The sequence below is a fragment of the Lepidochelys kempii genome, chromosome 24 (assembly GCF_965140265.1).
Source record: "Lepidochelys kempii isolate rLepKem1 chromosome 24, rLepKem1.hap2, whole genome shotgun sequence".
Taxonomy (NCBI): Eukaryota; Metazoa; Chordata; order Testudines; family Cheloniidae; genus Lepidochelys; species Lepidochelys kempii.
In genome coordinates this window covers 12,402,145-12,416,792 of record NC_133279.1, presented here as the reverse complement: position 1 = coordinate 12,416,792, position 14,648 = coordinate 12,402,145, and the positions used below count along the sequence as shown (strand labels likewise).

General features: G+C 56.5%; 1 protein-coding gene across 5 annotated transcripts in view; it reads left to right on the top strand.

Moving 5' to 3' along the window:
* Window positions 1-14,648, top strand: part of GRAMD1A (GRAM domain containing 1A) — a 32,376-nt gene that overhangs the window by 1,645 nt on the left and 16,083 nt on the right. For 3 of the 5 annotated variants that reach the window (XM_073322704.1, XM_073322706.1, XM_073322707.1), the window contains exons 2-5: window positions 4,845-5,046; window positions 6,616-6,636; window positions 7,489-7,573; window positions 8,150-8,253. In XM_073322704.1, coding sequence (XP_073178805.1) covers window positions 4,845-5,046; window positions 6,616-6,636; window positions 7,489-7,573; window positions 8,150-8,253 — 412 coding nt within the window. The remainder of the gene's footprint in view (window positions 1-4,844; window positions 5,047-6,615; window positions 6,637-7,488; window positions 7,574-8,149; window positions 8,254-14,648) is intronic. The other 2 variants (XM_073322709.1, XM_073322705.1) reach the window with 2 other exon arrangements.

The window sequence follows — 14,648 nt, the reverse complement described above, 5'->3', positions numbered from 1 at the left end:
TGAGGAAAGGGTCAGGAACCCTGCCTGAGAGGGAGAGGCTCCCGTTTGGCCATGCTGCAGGGGTGGGGTGGGGGGCTCGGCTCAGACACCCCAATCATGACCCGATGGCTGGAAGCTAAAGCTGTATGAATTTAGACGGGAAATGAGGCATTCATTTGAACAGGGAGGGGAATTAATTGTTCCAATAGTTCCGTGTCACTGGCCATTTTTAAACCATGAGGGGCTGTTCTTCTCAAAGCTCTGTGCTAGGGATTATTTTGGGAAATCTCTCTGGCCAGACTAGATGATCGCAATGGTCCCTTCTGGCCCAGGAATCTATGCAGCCCAGAGCTGGACTAGCAGGGGCTGCGGGTTGGAAGTGAGGGGCACCGGCAGAGCTGGGTCGGGGGAGCCCAAAGCTGTGCTGGAAGGGGGCTGCAGGTGAGGAGTGAGGGGTACCAGCAGAGCTAGGTCGGGGGAACCCAGGGCTGGGCTGGAAGGGGGCTGCGGGTTGGGAGTGAGGGGCACTGGCAGAGCTGTCCTGCATGGTCTGTCCTACCTGGGCTGAGGGATGCTCTCTGGGCTCCCCCCCAACGTCAGACGGGGCCAGAGGTTGCTGGCAGTCACTGGCCAGGCGTGCATCTCCTCAAGCCCAGCCAAGCTAGCAGGATCTGCCCCATATTTACCTCCCTCCTCCGCCAGCTGGCACCAGGTCTTGGGCCAGCCATTCTCCTGCAGCCAGGGGCCCCATGTGCCAGGGCTGGGACCGGCAGCATCTTGCTGCATGTGACAGGCCCCAGTCCCTCCTGTCACTTTGGGCCCCCAGGAGCCACCAGAGTCCTACAGCCCAAAGGCTCAGCCCAGCTGACAGCACTGGCTGGGGGAATCTCAGGTCCTTCTGGACCCTGGTAGGTGGCCAGGGAGTGGGGCCAGGGCTCAGCAAGGGGCACTCTTCCCTGGCAGTTGGTGCCAGCCCCAGTGCCCCAGCTTGGCACTAGGGGGCCTGTGCTGTAGGGGGTGGAGGGGTCAGCAGGGGATGCTCTCCCTACAGCCTGGCACCCCCCCCCCCGAGCCCCAGCCACATTCCCTGCAGCACAGCACCCCATAGCACTGTATGGGGGCATTAGGGCCAGTGCTGGCCGTGACCCCCTGCCTGCTTGGCCTGAACCCTGCTGGGGGGAGGCATGGGTGGCTCATACTGCCCCTGCCCCCCAGCCCTGGCTGTGTTGGGTGCTCTAGGCCCCCTCTCCCACATGCGCTGGCCCACAGCAGCTGTCTCAAGTCATGCTAGCCCTGGTCATCTGTTGGGGGGGAGGGGCGGGGCAACAGTAGCCAGATCTGGAGCTGCCCATGAAATAGCGTGCTCCCCCCATGCTGCCCTTGCCACTAGCCTGAGTCCCAGGTGGCCAGTAAGTGTCGGGCATGGGGGGGCATGTGATGGGCAGGGGGAGGGGGAAAGAAGTTTTGGGGGCAGCAGCATTGGTAAGTCTCATCCCTGTCCCCAGCTCTGCTGGTGCCCCTCACTCCCGACCTGCAGCCCCCTACTATCCCAGCTGTGGGCTCCCCTCCCCCCAGCTCTGCCGGAGCCCCTAACTCCCGACCTGCAGCCCCTGCCACTGCAGTTCTGTCTCTTTCCCCGGGCTCTGTGTGTGCTGTGGGGTGTCACTCTCCCAGTCTCCGGGCACCAGTGGGAGGCACCAGGCCCTGGGGGGCTGGGGTCAGGCTGGGGGTGGACGAGGGTGATCGAGCCATTTGGCTGCACTGGGGAGTGGAGTCGGGATGGAGCTCAGAACAAAGAGCCGTTTGTGAGATGGGTGGGTCGGCTCCAGCTCAGTCCCACTGCACTGGGAGTGGGGCTGACTCCTGCCCCCCCTCCCCAGCTGGCACTACCCCCATTAGACCCACGGCTCCCCCCCAGCTGGCACTACCCCCCATCAGACGCACAGTCTGTCCCCCATGTCTGGCATTACCCCCATCAGACCCACAGCCCCCACCCCAGCTGACACTACCCCCCATCAGACCCATGCCCCCCGGCTGGCACTACCCCCCCATTAGACCCACGGCTCCCCCCCAGCTGGCACTACCCCCATTAGACCCACGGCTCCCCCCAGCTGGCACTACCCCCATTAGACCCACGGCTCTCCCCAAGCTGGCACTACCCCCCATCAGACACACAGTCTGTCCCCCATGTCTGGCATTACCCCCATCAGACCCACAGCCCCCACCCCAGCTGACACTACCCCCCATCAGACCCATGCCCCCCGGCTGGCACTACCCCCCCATCAGACCCACAGGCTCCCCGCCAGCTGGCACAACCCTCCCATCAGACCCACAAGCTCCCTCACATGTGGCTCTGCCTCCTTGGGGGTCTCTTCTCCTGCTCTGAGCTGTCCCCCAATTTCGGGCATCCCCAGGTACCCCTTCTTTAATCAGAGTCATGTCACCCCATGGGGCAGCATTTCCTGTTTCTAGTCCCTGGCCCCAAGAACAGCCCTGTCTTGAGCTGGGGGAGAGTGGTTTACAGGATCCCCAGGGTACAACCTGGAACTGGGGTACCGCTGTGCCCCCTTCACTCTCCAGCCTGGACTTTCTCTCAGTATGCCTTGCTAGTGACAAGCGGCAACCCGCGCCCCTGTATCTAGATTGCATGGAGGCACCCAAAGCCTCTCATGACTCACACAGCGAAAGGCACCAGCCAGTTCCCCCCAGCTCCCCGACCTTGCCCCCCTGAGCTGCACTGTCCTGCCCTGGGCAGAGCCTGACCAGTGGAAGTTTATTACCCAGTCCGCCCCGCCCTCAGTGTGGAGAGCACACGCAGCAGCTCTGGTCCGAGCTAAGGTTTCCCCAAGCACTTCAAGCAAAACCCATTGTTTGAGGTAAAATATAAACCAGGTTTATTAACTACAGAAAGATGGATTTTAAGTGATTATAAGTGGTAGACATAAAAGGACAGATGGTTACCAATGAAAATAAAAATAAGCACACAACCTAAATCTTAAACTTATCATACTTGGTAGTATTTAGATCAGGGGTTCTCAAACTGGGGATTGGGACCCCTCAGGGGTTCTCAAGGTTATTACATGGGGGGTTGTGAGCTGTCAGCCTCCACCCCGCTTTGCATCCAGCATTTATAATGGTGTTAAATATATTTTAAAGTGATTTTAATTTATAAGGGGGGGGTCACACTCAGAGGCTTGCTATGTGAAAGGGGTCACCAGTACAAAAGTTTCAGAACCACTGATTTAGATAAAGCAATTTGTTCGCCCCACTGGATGTTACAGTTCATAATTAAAGCTACGATTTAGGCATGGTGTCAGAGTAACAGCCGTGTTAGCCTGTATTCACAAAAAGAAAAGGAGTATTTGTGGCACCTTAGAGACTAACCAATTTATTTGAGCATGAGCTTTCGTGAGCTACAGCTCACTTATTTGAGCATGAGCTTTTGTGAGCTACAGGCATGGGTATTTTTAGTAGAAGTCACTGACAAAGGTCATGGGCAATATCCAAAAAGTCATGGCCAGTGACTTGTCATGACTTTTACTAAAAATACCCCTATGTAAATCTTAGGTGCTGGGGGTGGGTGGGGTGTAGGGATGCTCCAATCGATGCTGCTGCTGGGAGGGGGTGCTCCAGCGGTTGCTGCTGCTCCTGGGGGTGGGTGGGCATCCTGTGGCCAGTTAGCTCAGCTGGATAGAGCATGGTGCTAATAACGCCAAGGTTGCAGGTTTGAGCCCCATACGGGCTGTAGTTGCTTTGGGGAGAGGGATAGCTCAACGGTTTGAACATTGGCCTGCTAAACCCAGGGTTGTGAGTTCAATCCTTGAGGGGGCCATTTAGGGATCTGGGGCAAAAATTGGGTTTTGGCCCTGCTTTGAGCAGGGGGTTGGACTCAATGACCTCATGAGGTCCCTTCCAACCCTGATAGTCTATGACCACCGCTGCTGTTCCTTCGGGCAGGGGTGGCCTGGGGCGCCACTGCTGCTTGGGGCAGCGCCTGGGACCAGTGGCTTGGGGCTGCCGAAGTAGCAGCTAGTGCAGCTGGCCCCAGGACCGCCCCAGCTGCTTGGGCCACACTGGGCTCAGCCGCATCAGCCACTGCAGCTGTGGAAGTCACGGAGATCCTGGAAAGTCACGGAATCCATGACCTCTGTGAAAGACTTGCAGCCTTATTCACAATACATAGGTTTCTCCCTTAAACCTGGGACCAGTCTCCTCTGCTGAAGTTCTTTGTCTTCTCAGGTCCTTGTTGCTTGTAAGTGGGGGAGGAGAAAGGCCAAAGCATGATGCCATTGTTCCCTATTTTATATCCTCAGTCCACGTGCCTGGAAGACACTTGCCTAGACGGGTCCTGGTGGGCTTTGCTGAGTCACAGGGTTGAGCGATCCCTTGGTGTGGTGCTTGCACAACTGTTGTTGAATTGTAAATTGCTTGATTACAATCCCCCTACTGATTAAAGGTCGATTAACACCCTCCTGGGCTGGGGTCACCACCCGTATAGTACAAACTCTCAAACTTAGAACATATTTCAGTAACAACCGTATAGCACAATCCCATAACTTCATACTCACTGAGAATATACATTTGTGGACAGAACAAGGGGTTTCAACAGATCATGACCTTTCATATGAGATCATACATGCCATGCTTTGTATGAAATATCACAACTATATATGAATGATGAATATGGGGGTTACAGGGTGCTGTTTTGAGGTACAGTGTGCCACAGGCGGAGATGGGGAACAGGGGATGAAAGGAGGCACTGGAGGGCCCAGCAAAGGGGAGCAAAGGGGGAGAAGAACCCTGGGAGGAATGGGGAGGGGAACTGAAGGAAAATGTGGGGTCCCCCTCACTCTATCTTCCCCCAGCACAGGCAGCCCCTCTCCCTGGAGCAGCCCCAGCAGCTCTCCGTCCTTGCGGAAGCGCGTACTGCTGACCCCCCGGACCTCCCCGGACCTCCCTGCAGATGCCATGGTGGAAAAGAGCACAGAAAGCACCCCAGAGCGGGGCCCCTTGTCCACCCCCCTCAACTACCCGCTAAGCGCCAGGAGTTTCATCCGCAACAACAAGGTGAGGGGGGCTGGATTCTGGGGGTCTGTGGGTGTCTGGGGGGGTGCCAGGGTATTGGGGACTTTTTGGGTGCCCCTGCTAGCCCAGCCCTGGGCTCCCTTCCCAGGTCTACCAGTGCCCCTCAAATCTGACCCGCAGTCCCTGCTATCCAGCCCTGGGCTCCCCCCAACTCTGCCAGTTTCCCTCAATCCCGACCTGCAACCTGTCAAGGTTCCTTCCCCACTCTGAACTCTGGGGTACAGATGTGGGGACCTGCATGAAAGACCCCCTAAGCTTATTCTTACCAGCTTAGGTTAAAAACTTCCTCAAGGTACAAACTTTGCCGTGTCCTTGAACCCTATGCTGCCACCACCAAGCGTGTTAAACAAAGAACAGGGAAAGAGCCCACTTGGAGACGTCTTCCCCCCAGAATATCCGCCCCAAACCCTACACCCCCTTTCCTGGGGAAGGTTTGATAAAAATCCTCACCAATTTGTACAGGTGAACACAGACCCAAACCCTTGGATCTTAAGAACAATGAAAAAGCAATCAGGTTCTTAAAAGAAGAATTTTAATTAAAGAAAAAGTAAAAGAATCACCTCTGTAAAATCAGGATGGTAAATACCTTACAGGGTAATTAGATTCAAAACACAGAGAATCCCTCTAGGCAAAACCTTATGTTACAAAAAGACACAACAACAGGAATATACATTCCATTCAGCACAGCTATTTTTCAAGCCATTAAACAAAAGGAAATCTAACGCATTTCTAGCTAGATTACTTACTAACTTAAGGAGTTCTGACCTGCATTCCTGATCTGTTCCCAGCAAAAGCATCACACAGACAGACAGACCCTTTCGTTTCCCCTCCACTTTGAAAGTATCTTGTCTCCTCATTAGTCATTTTGGTCAGGTTCTTAGCTTCTTAACCCTTTACAGGTGAAAGGGTTTTGCCTCTGGCCAGGAGGGATTTTATAGTTCTGTATACAGAAAGGTGGTTACCCTGCTAGCCGTGTGCTGGGCTCCCCTTCCCCAGCTCTGTCAGTGCTCCTAAATCCCGACCTGCAGCCCCTGCTAGCCCAGCCCTGGGCTCCCCACCCCCAGCTCTGCAGGGTATTGAGGAGTTTGGGGGACTCCCTGGATTCAGGGCTGTTGGGATCCCTGTGAAGAGGCTCTGCATTGCAGTACTGAGAGCTCTGTGGGGGTCCTGGGCATTCTGGGGAGTTATTCCCTGGGGGGCCAGCATCTGGGGCATGTTTGGGGGCCATTCCTGGGGGCCAGCCTCTGGGGAGTTCTGGGAGGTATCCCCTGGGGCATCATGCTCAGGGGAGGGCTCTCGGGGGGGGGGCAAGTACTCAGGGGCTTGTGGGAGTATCCCTGGGGGAGCAGGCTTTGGGATGCGTCTGGGGGTCCTGGGAGAGCAGGGCTTTGGGGGTACCGCAGGGAACTGGGGGGGTCTTGGTGGGAGCAGGATTTGGGGGTGTATCCCTGTGGGGAGCAGACTTTGGGGTTGTACCCCTGGGGGAGCAGGCTTTGGGGGTGTACCCCTGGGGGACTCCTGTTCTAACCCATCTCTCTCTTTCCCTTGCAGAAAGCACAAAGCTGGTACAGCGTGAGTCCCCCTGCCTCTGCCTGCAGCCCCAGCACCCCACACATTGCCCAGCTCCCAGGGTTCAGCCCGCACCCCCCACCCCGGTCTCCCCAATTTCTGCCTCTGGCAGCTGTGGGAGCGGGTGGCATGAGGGTCTCTGTGGACCTCCCCATCTGAGCACAGCCCAGAACTGGGCGCATCCCTGGGGTAGGGCAGACAGGCCCTACAACACCCTTCAGCCCTGCCATCGCTGCGCACCTCACCCCCTCTCTGGGCTTTGTCTTGCCCCCATTTGCTGGGGCTGAGCCTGGCCCCCCCTGCTCCCTTCAGAGACCTTCCTCCCACCACGCTCAGCTACAGCCCTACTGGAGATGGGGGGGCAGTGAGGAGGAGGAGTAAGAAGGGGGGTGGGAAGGGGCTTGGTTCATGTTCCCCTCTCCCCCCATGGTTTCTGATGTGGAGTTGGGTGTGGAGGGGCAGGGGGAGGAGCATGGCTGGAGCGGGAGGGGCAGGAGGTACTCTGAGCTCTCTCCTTTCCCTGCTAGCTCTGCTTCAGCCCCAGCCAGGGCCCAAGCCCGCTGTGGGTGGGGGAGCCACAGCCTGACCCTTCCCCCGCTTTGTTTCCTGTGACGGGGGAGGGGGAGCAGCCAATGGCTGGGCAGGGGGGGCCAACTTGGGCAGAACTTTCCTAGCCCCTCAATGCCGCCCTTCCCGGATCCCCCCACTCCCAGAGTCCCCCCTGCGCCTGGCCTAGGGACCCCCTGGGACCCTCCCCGGTGCTCCTGCATGTTCCAAAACCGTAGCTGAGGGCGGGGCCATGGAGGGGGCAGGGCATGGCCCTCTGCACCCCTGATGGGCCTGATCCCCCCACAGATGCTGAGCCCCACGTACAAACAGCGCAATGAGGATTTCCGCAGGATCTTCAAGGGGCTGCCGGAGAGCGAGCGGCTGCTTGTGGGTGAGGAGGGGCCATGGGGGAGGGGCACCAGGGTGGGGCTGGCATGGGGGGGTAGGGCCAGGGGAGGGGTGCGGGACATGGGAGGGGCAGCAGGGGCCAGCAGGGCGGGGATGCAGGAACAAAACAGTAGGCTGAGCAGGGAGGGGGGCCGTGGAACGAGGCCCCCGCATCTTCTCACTCGTCCCTCAGCTGTTTTCACAACTATTCCCCACCCTCCTCCAGTCCCTGGTCACTCAGGGGGACTCCCCCTGTGTGTCTGGGGGGGCTGTGCTGGCACTTGGCCCTGTGGTTCCTGCTGTACCCACTCCGCACCACCTATTGCCCCCCCTTTCCATAGGCCCCCCACACTGGCAGCTCCCTTCCCCCCATAGACCTGACCTGCTCCCTGCGCTGTCAAATGGGAGTGTCTCTCTCCTCTCCCCCCAGCTCAGCCAATGCCCCTCACTCCCGACCCGCAGCCCCTGCTAGCCCAGCCCTGGGCTTCCCCCTAGCTCAGCCGGTGCCCCTCACTCCCGACCCACAGTCCCCCGCCCCCTCCCCCCCCGCGGCTGGCTCTGACATCTCCCCTCTCCCCAGATTACTCCTGTGCGCTGCAGCGTGACATCCTGCTCCAGGGGCGGCTCTACCTGTCTGAGAACTGGCTCTGCTTCTACAGCAACATCTTCCGCTGGGAGACAGCAGTGAGTGACCCCCCTTGGGCGCCCTGTGGCCCTGCTCCCGCCCTGCACCTCCCCCACTGTCCTGGTCTCTGCTCCTGCCCCCCTGTGTGCCCGTGGCCCCACCCTATCCCCCCAGGTGCCCCCGACCCTGCACCTCCCCTCGCTGCCCTGGGCCACTGCCCCTCCCCCCCCGGTGCCCCTGAACTCTGCCTTGCCTCTAATGCCCTGGACTGCCTCCAGCTTCCCATCCCCCAGGGGACTCCAAGCCCGTACCTCCCACCACTGCTCTGGGCCCTGCCATCTTCCCTTGCCCTCCCCAGCTACGCCATGGCCCTGCTTCGCCCCCCACCAGGCACCTCTGAATCCTGTACCAACCCCCACTGTCCTGGGGCAGCCAGCTTCCCCTGGCCCCCGCAGCATCCCCAAATCCTGCACCTTCCCTGCTGCCCTGGGCCGCTGCCCCTCTCCCCCCAGTGCCCTGAGCTCTACCCTGCCCCATCTGCCCTGAGCTGCCTCCAGCTTCCCATCCCCTCAGGGGACCCCAAGCCCTGCCATGTCCCTGCTGCCCTGGGCCACCTCCAGCTTCCCCTGCCCCTCCACCTAGGGGCCCAGAACCCTGCCCCTTCTTGTCACAGGTGCACAGTCTGGGTGCTCTGGACAGCTCTGAGTGAAGTTCAGCAGGGCCCTCAAGTAGTGTGACACCCTCAGGCCACCAGGGTCAGTTTCTTCAGCTTCAGCGCCTGCTGGGTCTGACCTCAGGGTGTTCAGCTCCTGTTCACCCCATGAGCTCCCTGCAGGGAGTCTGCCCGACTAGGACACCTGGGGAAGCCTCATGCCCCAAGGGGCCCTGCACCCAGCTCCGCACTCAGCAGGGACTCAGCCTGACACAGTGTGTGACACAGAAAGTTTAATAGCCACCTGAACACAGCATAGGACAGATCTTATTAGCACAGAGTGCAGCAGAGTCCATCTGGGGGAGACGCAGAGCCTGGGCTCTCTCCCAAGTCCCAAAACCAGGAGACTCCCCAGTTTCAAGCAGCCCAGCCTCAGTCACGCCCAGCTGCCCTCCTCCATCCTTTGTCTCTTTCCTGGGTAAACTGGCCACCTGGCCTCCACCTCTCGCTTTTCTTCAACTTCTTGTAGCTGGCTCTTGCAGAGGATGGGCCCCGGCCATCAGTTGCCAGTATACAGAGTGTCGGCCATTTTCTGTGCCCAGGCAGCCAGATGGCAGTCACGCCTGCCCACTAGGGGGCTCTGCAAAGATCACACACTTTTGTCCCACCACCTAGAAACTTGTGCCACACGTAGGGGAAATGAGGCACGCATAGTATTCATACAAACCATGAAGATCATTCCCACTTTGTCACATCTCTACCCCCTTTGAGACCAAATGAGCGGGGTCACTTCAGCCAGTGACCTGGGGAAGTTTGAATCCACCGTTCCCATAGATGCCCCAGCACCTCTCCCATTCCTTGGTGTGAGTTACACCAGTCCCTTCCAGTTCCACGCCCTCCCTTAGGTATGGTCTGCTTGATGACACTCGCAGGCCACATGTGGGGAGGTTTTATGGGGCTCGTGCCCTTTTGCCACCCCAAAGCCTTTGGGATTCAAACTGGAATCGGGATGTCTCCTGGCCCTCCGTCTGGAATGCTGGGATTCGGGCTCTCAGGGTTAATTGCTCCCATCTTTGCCTTGACCCCACCTCTGACCCCCATCTGACCAGCCCTTCCAGTTGCTTCCCCCTTCCCTGGGGCCTCTCACACCTCTGAACAAGGCAACCTGGGTTGGCAGCTGTCCTGCTCTGGCTGTGGTTCCCCGTGCTCAGCTTCTCCCCGCTGTCCCAGTGAGGGCAGGCAGCAAGCCCGCTGCTTTGCTCACAGCATTGCTACGGTGAGTTATCTCTCCCCTGCAGTGGGCTGCTGGACCAATCCTCTGTCCCATCCCACTCAGCTCCAGGGCTCTAGTTACAGACAGGCAGGTATCCTGAGCTTAGCAGCTCCTCCCCTCCGCCAGCCGGGTCATCTGCATTTTCACTGACTGCTTCAGTCTCAGCCACTTGGTTCCCTGGATTCAAATTCCGCTCTTTGGCCCTTACAGGAGAAGGGCCTGGATCCTGTCTCAGAGACACAGTCATTCCCCAAGAGTATGTCAGAGCTGATGTCCTGGAGAACCCTAACTACTAGCCACCCCAGTCCCTCCTGTGGCTGCCCCAGGGTCTGAGCCGTGGCAGGGTGAATGGCTTCATCCCTGGGACCTTCACCCTGGTCACGCAGCCCCTCAGCATCGGGGGGGCTGCACCCCCAGGGCCTGATAACCGTTCTCTCTGTCCCAGAGTCTCACCACACCAGGAATGTCTCCCCATTGACCACCACCTTCTGCTGCACTGGGGATCAGAGGGGCCTGAGCCCAGTAGAATCCAAGCAGATATACATGCTGGGGTCTGTCAGAGAGACAGCCCGCTCTCTGAGCCTGCCTTACAGGCTGTCTTCCCTTCACCAAGTTAACCCTTTGAGGGGTCTTGTGACCCATGCTTCCTTGACCTTTGGGCACTGCGTAGCCTTATGGCCATCCTGCCTGCCGTAATTAAATCTCAGGTCCCTGAGGCCCCCGGAGGAGGTTCACCTCCTCAGCCTCTCCCACAACACCAGGTTCACACTGGGGATGCCTCCATGGGCTCCCCTTCCTCGGACTTGTCCCTGGGCTAGTCCCCTAGTGGTCCCTTCCCATACTCAGACCTGCTGTCCACAAACTCATCGGCCAACCTGCCTGCCCTCCACAGGTCTTGGGGCTTCCTGTCCACTAACCAACTGTAAGATCCAGAGAGCAGATCTACAGCTGCTCCAGCCCCACCAGATCCTATACGTTCTCCATGCTGGTGACCCTGGGACTTTTCCCCATTTGCAGAGAGATTTTCCCAGCAGGGTGGTGATTTCCATGGAGGTCACCCCCAGGGTCTCTCGTACCTCCTGGAGCCTTTTCCCGTCCACCTCAGGGCTCAGCCAAACTTAAGCAGTGGAGCTTTCTTGACCAGTTCCTGGTCTCCTGTTTCCACCCCATCCACTGGCTTGAACGCCTCTATGGCCTTGGGACCCAGTAAGGGAGTTAGATACTGGTGCCTTTCTGCAGGGTCAAGCTAGTTCACATTACAAGCCTTCTCGGAGGCAGTGAGATCAGCATCCATAGCCCCCCTCCTTAAACTGGGGCAGCAAGTTAGTATCTAGGTTCCCTAAGGAATTAGCATCCCTGGGTCTATCCCCACTCACCACTGGCGGGTCCCTCTGCCTCAGTTCCAATTCCATCCATTTCAGATCCACCAACGGGGGACCCTGTCATGAAGACCCCTTGCTGGACAGGGGAAGTGGGTCTTAGGACCACCCTGCCGCTGCTCCGGCTGCTCCCAGTCCCTCTTGTAGCCCAGTTTGTGTCAGGAACTGGCTCCTTAGATCTATCATCCTCCTCCAGCTGCGCAATCAGCTGCGCCTTGGTGAACTTTCCAATGCGTAGCACTCTCCCTCTGCACAGCTCGACAGTGCCCGTCTTATGGAGGTGGTTCTCTATCATTTTCATAGAATCATAGAATCATAGATTATCAGGGTTGGAAGGGACCCCAGAAGGTCATCTAGTCCAACCCCCTGCTCGAAGCAGGACCAATTCCCAGTTAAATCATCCCAGCCAGGGCTTTGTCAAGCCTGACCTTAAATACCTCTAAGGAAGGAGATTCTACCACCTCCCTAGGTAACGCATTCCAGTGTTTCACCACCCTCTTAGTGAAAAAGTTTTTTCTAATATCCAATCTAAACCTCCCCCACTGCAACTTGAGACCATTACTCCTCATTCTGTCATCTGCTACCATTGAGAACAGTCTAGAGCCATCCTCTTTGGAACCCCCTTTCAGGTAGTTGAAAGCAGCTATCAAATCCCCCCTCATTCTTCTCTTCTGCAGGCTAAACAATCCCAGCTCCCTCAGCCTCTCCTCATAACTCATGTGTTCCAGTCCCATAATCATTTTTGTTGCCCTTCGCTGGACTCTCTCCAATTTATCCACATCCTTCTTGAAGTATGGGGCCCAAAACTGGACACAGTACTCCAGATGAGGCCTCACCAATGTCGAATAGCGGGGAACGATCACGTCCCTCGATCTGCTCGCTATGCTCCTACTTATACATCCCAAAATGCCATTGGCCTTCTTGGCAACAAGGGCACACTGCTGACTCATATCCAGCTTCTCGTCCACTGTCACCCCTAGGTCCTTTTCCGCAGAACTGCTGCCTAGCCATTCGGTCTCTAGTCTGTAGCTGTGCATTGGGTTCTTCCGTCCTAAGTGCAGGACCCTGCACTTATCCTTATTGAACCTCATCAGATTTCTTTTGGCCCAATCCTCCAATTTGTCTAGGTCCTTCTGTATCCTATCCCTCCCCTCCAGCGTATCTACCACTCCTCCCAGTTTAGTATCATCCGCAAATTTGCTGAGAGTGCAATCCACACCATCCTCCAGATCATTTATGAAGATATTGAACAAAACCGGCCCCAGGACCGACCCTTGGGGCACTCCACTTGATACTGGCTGCCAACTAGACATGGAGCCATTGATCACTACCCGTTGAGCCCGACAATCTAGCCAGCTTTCTACCCACCTTATAGTGCATTCATCCAGCCCATACTTCCTTAACTTGCTGACAAGAATACTGTGGGAGACCGTGTCAAAAGCTTTGCTAAAGTCAAGAAACAATACATCCACTGCTTTCCCTTCATCCACAGAACCAGTAATCTCATCATAGAAGGCGATTAGATTAGTCAGGCATGACCTTCCCTTGGTGAATCCATGCTGACTGTTCCTGATCACTTTCCTCTCATGCAAGTGCTTCAGGATTGATTCTTTGAGGACCTGCTCCATGATTTTTCCAGGGACTGAGGTGAGGCTGACTGGCCTGTAGTTCCCAGGATCCTCCTTCTTCCCTTTTTTAAAGATTGGCACTACATTAGCCTTTTTCCAGTCATCCGGGACTTCCCCGGTTCGCCACGAGTTTTCAAAGATAATGGCCAATGGCTCTGCAATCACAGCCGCCAATTCCTTCAGCACTCTCGGATGCAACTCGTCCGGCCCCATGGACTTGTGCATGTCCAGCTTTTCTAAATAGTCCCTAACCACCTCTATCTCCACAGAGGGCTGGCCATCTCTTCCCCATTTTGTGATGCCCAGCGCAGCAGTCTGGGAGCTGACCTTGTTAGTGAAAACAGAGGGAAAAAAAGCATTGAGTACATTAGCTTTTTCCACATCCTCTGTCACTAGGTTGCCTCCCTCATTCAGTAAGGGGCCCACACATTCCTTGGCTTTCTTCTTGTTGCCAACATACCTGAAGAAACCCTTCTTGTTACTCTTGACATCTCTGGCTAGCTGCAGCTCCAGGTGCGATTTGGCCCTCCTGATAACATTCCTACATGCCCGAGCAATATTTTTATACTCTTCCCTGGTCATAAGTCCAACCTTCCACTTCTTGTAAGCTTCTTTTTTATGTTTAAGATCCACTAGGATTTCACCATTAAGCCAAGCTGGTCGCCTGCCATATTTAGTATTCTTTCGACTCATTGGGATGGTTTGTCCCTGTAACCTCAACAGGGATTCCTTGAAATACAGCCAGCTCTCCTGGACTCCTTTCCCCTTCAAGTTAGTCCCCCAGGGGATCCTGGCCATCCGTTCCCTGAGGGAGTCGAAGTCTGCTTTCCTGAAGTCCAGGGTCCGCATCCTGCTGCTTACCTTTCTTCCCTGCATCAGGATCCTGAACTCAACCAACTCATGGTCACTGCCTCCCAGATTCCCATCCACTTTTGCTTCCCCCAATAATTCTACCCGGTTTGTGAGCAGCAGGTCAAGAAAAGCGCCCCCCCTAGTTGGCTCCTCTAGCACTTGCACCAGGAAATTGTCCCCTACGCTTTCCAAAAACTTCCTGGATTGTCTATGCACCGCTGTATTGCTCTCCCAGCAGATATCAGGAAAATTAAAGTCACCCATGAGAATCAGGGCATGCGATCTAGTAGCTTCCGTGAGCTGCCGGAAGAAAGCCTCATCTACCTCATCCCCCTGGTCCGGTGGTCTATAGCAGACTCCCACCACTACATCACTCTTGTTGCACACACTTCTAAACTTAATCCAGAGACACTCAGGTTTTTCTGCAGTTTCGTACCGGAGCTCTGAGCAGTCATACTGCTCCCTTACATACAGTGCTACTCCCCCACCTTTTCTGCCCTGCCTGTCCTTCCTGAACAGTTTATAACCATCCATGACAGTACTCCAGTCATGCGAGTTATCCCACCAAGTCTCTGTTATTCCGATCACGTCATAGTTCCTTGACATCACCAGGACCTCTAGTTCTCCCTGCTTGTTTCCAAGGCTTTGTGCATTTGTATATAAGCACTTG